The following is an 8,323-nucleotide window of genomic DNA, read 5'->3' as shown; positions in this document are numbered from 1 at the left end:
CCCTGTCACGAACAGAGCAGGGCGGATAGGGAGGTTGTGGCCCCGCCCCCTGTCACTCACAGAGCCACAGGGCGATCAGGGGGTTTGGGCGCTGCCCCCTGTCACGCTGATCCCGGTGCTGGGAGCCTTGCTGCTCCGCTGATCCCGGTGCTGGGAGGCATATTACCCTTTTACTATATAGGATAGAGGCCTGGTGCATGGGTAGGGGCTGGCTGGTTTGCCCTGAAGGGTGTCCTGGATCAGGGTGGGGGTCCCCACTGGGGTGCCTGGCCAGTCTGGGTGAGGGGCTGAGGCTGTTTTCCGGCTGGAGAGTGACTGAAGCTTCCAACCGCTCCTTGTTTTCTTTTTTTTTTTTTTTCATTCTGGGCCAGCTTTAGCTCTGAGGCCTCGCTGCTGAAAACATTGATACAATGTTTCGGTCTGGCTGGGTTTCAGTCCAGCTGTTTTCTGGGGTTTTGTTTACCTTCTTATTTGCAACATAGTACATAGTTGCTTAGACTTGCAGATGAGAGGCCGGCAAGTGAGGCGGGGAACGTTGGAGTCTGCAGCAAGCAAGCCTCGTTCACTTCCAGCTGCCTGGCTGCCGGCCACCATCTTGGCTGACAGTTAATTTGCATATACTCACTGATTAGCCAATGAAAAGGGTAGTGGTCGTACGCTAATTACCACGTTTCTCTTTTATTAGTGTAGATTGTATTATTTTCATATGAACAACTGTAAATCTACTTTTGCCCCATCCTGTATAGTATAATTGTCTTTGCTCTGAAGTCTACTTTATTTGATATTAATACAGCCTTTCCTGCTTTCTTTTGATTAATGTTTATATATGTCTTTTTGCATCTTTTTTCTTTTGACCTGCCTATATCATTATAATTGAAGTGAGTTTCTTTTTTTTTTTTTTAATATATTTTATTGATTTTTTACAGAGAGGAAGGGAGAGGGATAGAGAGTTAGAAACATTGATGAGAGAGAAACATCGATCAGCTGCCTCCTGCACACTCCCCTCTGGGGATGTGCCCGCAACCAAGGTACATGCCCTTGACCGGAATCGAACCTGGGACCCTTCAGTCTGCAGTCCGACACTCTATCCACTGAGCCAAACCGGTTAGGGTTGAAGTGAGTTTCTTATGAACAGCTTATTGTTAGGTCATGCTTTTTAATTCACTTTGCTAATTAGCATATTTTGACAACGTTTATTATAATTACTAGAGGCCCGGTGCATGAAATTTGTGCACGGGGCCGGGGGTTGTCCCTCAGCCCAGCCTGCACCCTCTCCAATACTGGGATCCCTCTCACAATCCAGGACTGCTGGCTCCCAACCACTCGCCTGCCTGCCTGCCTGATTGCCTCTAACTGCTTCTGCTTGCCAGCCTGATCACCCCCTAACCACTCCCCTGCCAGCCTGATTGACACCTAACTGCTCCCCTGCTGGCCCTGATTCCCCCCAACTGCCCTCCCCTGCCGGCCTAGTCACCCCTAACTGCTCTCCCCTGCTGGCCTGATTGCCCCCAACTGCCCTCCCCTGATGGCCATCTTGTGTCCACATGGGGGCGGCCATGTTGTGTGTTGGAGGGATGGTCAATTTGCATATTACTCTTTTATTAGATAGAATTGTTATATTAGGGCTTACGTTTGCCATTTTATATTTGTTTTCTATTTATGTTGTTTTACATTTTTCTGTTTTCTTTTTTCCTGCCTTCCAGTGGGTGCCTTATCTGTAATGTTTTTGAGTATGGCTTTTTTAGTTATTGCTTTAGCTGTTACATTTGTATAACTTATCATAGGTTAATGGGGACTTCATTTTGTTACTTCCAATGAAATATAGAAATCTTACCTTACTTTCTTTTTACTCTCTGTTCAATATATAACTGTCTTAAATGTTTTCTTTACGTACTTTTATAACCACAATTTTTGCTTCAACCATTAAACATAATTTAGAAAACTCAAGAGAAGAAAAGCTTATTGTATTCTCCACATTTTGTTTGCTGTGTTCTTGCTTCCTTTTCCTGATGTTTTGAGATTCAGTCTTTTATTATTTCCTTTCTGCTTAAAGGATATCCTTTTACCATTCTTTTAGGGTAGGTCTGTTGGCAACATATATTTTTGTTTTCCTTTATCTGGGAATGTTTTGATTTTCTTTTCCTTCCTGAAGCATATTTTCCTTGGGTATACAATTCTGGGTTGATGTTTTGTTTTGTTTTAGTACTTGAAAAAGTGCCACTTATGGCCATTGTGGTTTCTGGTAAAAAGTTGGCTGTTATTCACATTGATTTTCCCCTATAAATAAGAGGTTATTTTTTTCTGGCTGCTTTCAAATTTTTTTCTTTAACTTTTAGTTTTCAGAAGTTAATGTGGTGTGGCATAGATAGCTTTGCTTTGATCCTGTTTGGGTTTCACTAAACTTCTTGAATCTGTAGGCTCTTGCTTCTTACCAAATTTGGGAAATTTTTAGCCATTATTTCTTATAGTATATATTTAGCTGCTCTCTTTTTCTCCTCCCCTTCCAGGTCTCAGAGGATCCCAATGTTAGACCTCATTTCATGGTCGCGTAGGTCCCTGATGGTTTGTTTATTGTTTTTTATTGTTTGTTTTTTGTTTTTCAGTTTGTCTTCTCTCTGTTGTTGAGACTAATTTCTAATGTTCTTTCATCAGTTTGTTGATTCTTTCATCTGTCCCATTTATTCTGCTGCTGAGCCCATCTCCTTTTTATGTGGTTTTGTGTTTTTCTGTTCTGAGATTTCCATTTGGTTCTTCTTTATGTCTTCTGGGATTTTTTGTTGTGAATTTCTTTTTTGTTGATGTTGATTTTGCTTTCTATTTTTTGTTTTGTTTTACTTTCAGGTGTTTTTGTGTTACTATTTTGAAGCATTTTTATGAGGGCTCTTTCAAAACCTTTGTTATAGAATACTAACATTTCTGCCATCTAAGAGCTGTCATCTGTTGGTTGTCTTTTTTCATTCAGCTTAAGATCTTTCCCTTTATTTGTATGGTGAGTAAGTTTCCATTGAAAACTGCACATTTTTACCCTAACCCTAACCTAACCCTGTTACTTAAACCTTCTCTGCCAGCTGGTTTTCTGTGGCGTTGCCCTGGCTGGGGAAGGGTGTGTTGCCCTTTACTGCCAGGTGGAGGTTTCCCACTTGGCCTCCATTGGCACCTGGGGACAGGCCCTCATTTCATTCCAGCGCCTGCTTGCTGTCCACCACCTCCATGGTGGGGTTGTCCTTGTTACTGCCAGTGATGGTGAAAGTCTTAACCCTCCACTAGGCTTCTTCTGAAACCATGCCTGCTGGGAGGTGAGAAGCCTGGTTCTGCTGGGCAGAGGTGGAATCCAGGCTGCCTGTGTGGGCTGCACTGCCTCAGCTGCAGGGGAAAAGGGTGGGTCGTTACTAGCTGGCGGGGATGAAGGCTGCTCCCTTCTTGGCCTTCTCCGAAGTCACCTTGGGAATGTTGGGCTCCTCTTTGCAGTCTCGAAAGGATGGACATCTTGATTTCCTCTTTGGCCTTTGATGATGTGAGTGAGGTTAAGGCCACAGTTTTCTTGTGGTATTTTGCTAGAGTAGAGCAGTTATTGTCTAAACATTTTCTGTCTTACTATGCTAGGCTGCCCCTTCCCTAGTTCTTTGGCTAGAGACAGCAAACTTTTGTCTAGTGTTTGTGTTTTTTTTTTTGTATCCAAAGACTTTTATGCCAGCGTTTTCTGTAAAAAGTCAGGAATATATGAAAGAAAAAGGAAACCCAGGGAATTCATTGTCATGTTTTCCATTGTGTCTCAAGGTCCTTATCAGTCTTCTGTTCTCTCTTCGCCTTTCAGTTTTACATTTGTTTCATATAAAATGACTGGGGCTTTTAGTCGTACTTAGGAGGAATAGAGGAAAGGATGTGTGTTCCATCTTTCTACAGGTGAAAGTCTTCTGAGTTCATTTTTAAGTGGTTAGCACTTTATGTGTCAAATATTTCTTCTAGTAAAATTTTCTAGTTATAATATTGGATTAAAAATGTATTTCATAGCTAAACTAACATAAGATACAGAATTATTTTCTAAAGGCAATAGATGATCATCAGTTTGCCTAATGTAAGAAGCCAAAACTTTAAAAAAAATAATATATTATGTATGACACAAAAACATGGACAACAATGTAGTGATAGCCAGATAGAAAGGGGGTTGTGGGGAGGAGAAAGTGGACAAAGAGGGATAAACGGGGCGGAAAGAGACTTGACTTTGGGTGGTGAGTGCATGATGTGCTATGCAGATGATGTCTTATTGAGTTGTACACTTGAAACCTGTATGGTTTTATTAACCAGTGTCACCCCAATAAATTCAATTTAAAAAAAAACACCACAAACCTTTTACATCTAACTCTGCTTTCTGTGCCTAGGTTGGGGCAAACACCATGGATAATCCTCTGTTGAAGTACAGTGCAAAGGATTACTTCTTTAAAGCTGCCCTCTGTCACTTCATAGTCGATGAGTTGAATGCCAAGGTATGATCAGTCCTTAGTACTAGTTTTCTGATGCACATTGCCCATGAGAGCAGGCCTCACTCAGGTACTCTGTTGTTCTTGGTATCACTTGGTTTGGGTGATATTCGTTAGTTGCAAGACTAAACTGGGTACCTTAAAAAAAAAAAATGACACCTGTTTATGAGTTTTAAGAATTAGATTTGGTTTACAACATCTTCTCTATAGCAACCTAATTCTGGAAAATTGTTTTAGAACTAGATTCTTAACTGAAATTGAAAATCAGAATAGATAGGAGTCCTGTGTTGATTTTGATGAATTTAACACATACTTATACAATTAAATAGGACGTAGATGAGTCTTACTAAAGCTAATAGAATGTTCAGCCCCAGCTGGTTTGGCTCGGTGGATAGAGCTTCGGCCTACGAACCAAAGGGTCCCAGGTTCGATTCCAGTCAAGGGCATCTGCTCGGGGTTGCAGGCTCTATCTCCAGTAGGGGGCATGCAAGAGGCAGCCAATCAATGATTCTCTCTCATTATTGATGTTTCTATCTCTCTCTCCCTCTCCCTTCCTCTCTGAAATCAATAAAAATATATTTAAAAAATAAGAATGTTCAAAGCTGTGTTTCCTGGTTTAGTGAGTCAGACATTAACAAGTGTTTTTTCTCTCTCAGCTGGCTCTTGAGAAATATGAGGAAATGTTTCCAGCATTTACTGATTCAAGAGAATGTAAATTATTGAAAGTAAGTAATATTAGGACTTTGAAGAAAAAGCCTTTGCTGTCAGGTGGAACTGGGTGTGAAGTGAAGGATAAATCTGTGGAGTCTGCGGAAGAGCCTTTCCTACTTTCGCATATTAGGTTTCAAATGCCACTGAGAGTCAGGGATAGAGTGTTGTGTTCCGAAGCAGGCAATTCAGAAATGTTAGCACAAATACTGGACCCAGGGCTTGGGGTAATTCTTTATTTGTACTTGAATATTTCTCCAATTTTATAAAGTATTTAGCAACATCAGTTAATGTGATACTAAGGCTACTTCTGTATTTAAAGTATCTCTAGTCACAGATGGAACTTTTTTAGCCTACCAAACTAATTTTTCCATATGTATGTTACTAGAAACTTCTAGAAGCTCATGAAGAACAGAACAGTGAAGCTTACACTGAAGCAGTAAGTTATGTCTTTGAAATATAATACATACTTCGAAGGTTTATTACAGGAACTCTTTCTTCTTTTCATTGTGTAAATGTGAACATTTATTTGAACATTATTCCAGTATACCTAATTGTATTTTCCAAAGGTCATGTTTTTAATATCCTGCAAACCTATACAATTGTATGGTTTCATTAGCTATGGTGAATTTAACTCTAAGGCAAATTCAAGAAAAAAAAATCATATACTGTTATAATTTGCTGTTTGAATGTTTTCTTTTGAAAATAATATGCTCTGTAAGTAAGTGTGAAGTAAAATCAGTTCAGTACAATTTAAAATATAAAAACAAAGCAGTAAGAGTTTGCTGTATTCCAGGCATAACATAAATGGAAGATTTTTTCTTTATATTCATCTATCTTCTGTTTTCCCATCTTTTGCCATCTTATGTTTAGAGTCAAACAAGTTTCTCAGTATCTGCCATTAATATATTTATCATGGCTTTGAAGCAGTGGTGGGAAGGAATGTTTTCCCATTTAACTTTTGCTGCAAAACCATTTACATCCTATTGAAGTCTTATTCTTTATTAATATGCTGCAGTGAGTTAAAGGAATCCTGCTTCCATACATCCTGTCTCTGCAAATACCTTTTTTCTTGTTCAGTGAATATTGGAACACTGTTAATTTTCCATGTTCCCTTCTAAGTCTTATATACGGTCTAATTTCCTTTGTAATATTAATTGTGATCTTCTTCCAATTATAAAGGCTGTTAGGGATTTTTGTCATCACATGTTATATACAGAGCAATATAAAAGGCACAGAAACTTAATAGCTCCATCAAAAAAGGCAGATAATAATGAAAAAATAAATAATTTTTAATGACTGTTATGAACTGGAATTAATAATTTTAAATGAAGAAAGTTGGTTGATTATCACTATTTAAATTTTAACAGCTGCTTTATTTCCATTGTATTTCCATAGACTAATTCCTGTTCCTCTAACCTTAAACTAGGTGAAGGAATTTGACTCAATATCTCGCTTGGATCAGTGGCTTACTACCATGTTGCTTCGTATCAAAAAGTCCATCCAAGGGGATGGAGAAGGAGACGGAGACCTAAAGTGAAACATTTATACGTCTTTGTGGCATGCAGCTAACTCCTTTTTAGTTCCTCTTAGGGCCAAGTGATCTTTATGGGATGCCCATCTAATGGCTTACTTTTGTTGCACATGAACCAAACGATGCGTGTGTGTTTGCCGTGTTTATATCACTGTTAAGCAAATGGATAAAAGAATCTCCTGTGCATATTGTGGGTGTAATGGGCTATTTCATGCTTGCCAGAGTCCCCAGCGTTTCCCGAGTCCTACTTCAGAATTTTATTGTTTGATATTTGCAGAGTCATGTTTAGTTTTGCCACATATTCTGTCCTTTTTCTTGGACTTGAGTATCTAACCCAATTTGCTCTAATCGCTGCTTTGCATACTCTCTGTAAATCTGCATCTGGATGTATTCTCTAAGTGTATGTATTTAGTTTAGGGTGGTTGTTAGGAATCAGTTGATGACTTTCTTTATTATAAATTTGTTGTTGTTACCTTGTGATTTTTTGATGATACTAATGACCAGTTTCTGCTTTTGATATTGTTCCCTATGCTAACATGCATGTGAAAATTCGGAACACAGGTCTGCCTGCATCACTTAAACTTGCTTATGTGTGTGGATGAATGTCAAGGTGGGTTTGACTGCTTTGTATTTACACACACACACAAATATATAAGATCTATGAGAAACGGAAATTTTCCTTTTCCTAGACCTGGTTTCACTTTTAGTTGGCGGGGAAATCCCTTTTTTTATATTCACATAAAGGTGGTGTAACTGGCATACCCCTTCTCTTTACTTTCATGGTCATACTCTTTCCCACATTGAGATGCCTTCCTTTATGCCACAGTCATGCACATCCTCACTAGGCCCAGAGATTATAAGTCAAAGCATGAGAAAGGGTTTCAGTAATTTTATCCACTTATCGACCATGATGGGTTAGGTAGGGTATATATGGTACAGAGGTTTACTATATGCCTCCAACTAGCTTCTCAGGAGACTGTATTTTCTTCTTAGCTGATGGGATTGTTTTAGCTTTTGTATTTGAACTTTGAATTCTATCCTTTTATTTTACATGATAAGTGCTCTATTAATTTACGAACTTGACCCCTACCCATTATGTTACATGCTGACATTGTACTGAGATGTGATCTTGTTTTTTGAATCTCCTTTGTACATATTTTTTTCTTGTTAATTCTCACCCAAGGATATTTTTTCCCATTGATTTTTTTAGAGAGAGTGAATGGGAGGGGTGGCGAGAGAGGCGGGGGAGAAACATTGATGTGAGAAAGACACATCAATTGGTTGCCTCCTACACGTGACCCAACCAGGGCCTGGGATCAAACCTGCTACCCAGGTATGTGCTCTATACCAGGAATCAAACCCATGACCCTTTGGTGCGCTCTAACCACTGAGGGAAACTGGCCAGAGCTCCTCTGTGCATATTCTTAGGCTTAAGTGATTTATGTTTGATGTGCATTTGTTGCCATATATAGCCTGTGTTTTTTTCTGACTTGTGCTGCTCTCATTAGTGACACGTAATGAAATTTCCCATGTTATGTTAGATAGTAACTAGTATTTAAATGATGTTTTCATTTTTGGGTGGCCCTCAACTGGAATGAATAGG

General features: G+C 39.3%; 1 protein-coding gene across 2 annotated transcripts in view; it reads left to right on the top strand.

Moving 5' to 3' along the window:
• The window catches only part of NAPB (N-ethylmaleimide-sensitive factor attachment protein, beta), a 42,791-nt gene extending 34,804 nt beyond the window's left edge, over positions 1–7,987 (top strand). For both annotated transcript variants that reach the window (XM_005857008.2, XM_014541034.1), the window contains 4 exons: positions 4,380–4,484; positions 5,135–5,203; positions 5,575–5,625; positions 6,616–7,987. In XM_005857008.2, coding sequence (XP_005857070.1) covers positions 4,380–4,484; positions 5,135–5,203; positions 5,575–5,625; positions 6,616–6,726 — 336 coding nt within the window. In that variant the 3' untranslated portion in view covers positions 6,727–7,987. The remainder of the gene's footprint in view (positions 1–4,379; positions 4,485–5,134; positions 5,204–5,574; positions 5,626–6,615) is intronic.
• Positions 7,988–8,323: the final 336 nt, after the last annotated feature.

This window comes from Myotis brandtii, unplaced genomic scaffold (assembly GCF_000412655.1).
Source record: "Myotis brandtii unplaced genomic scaffold, ASM41265v1 scaffold1063, whole genome shotgun sequence".
Taxonomy (NCBI): domain Eukaryota; kingdom Metazoa; phylum Chordata; class Mammalia; order Chiroptera; family Vespertilionidae; genus Myotis; species Myotis brandtii.
This window is presented reverse-complemented; position numbering and strand designations above follow the sequence as displayed.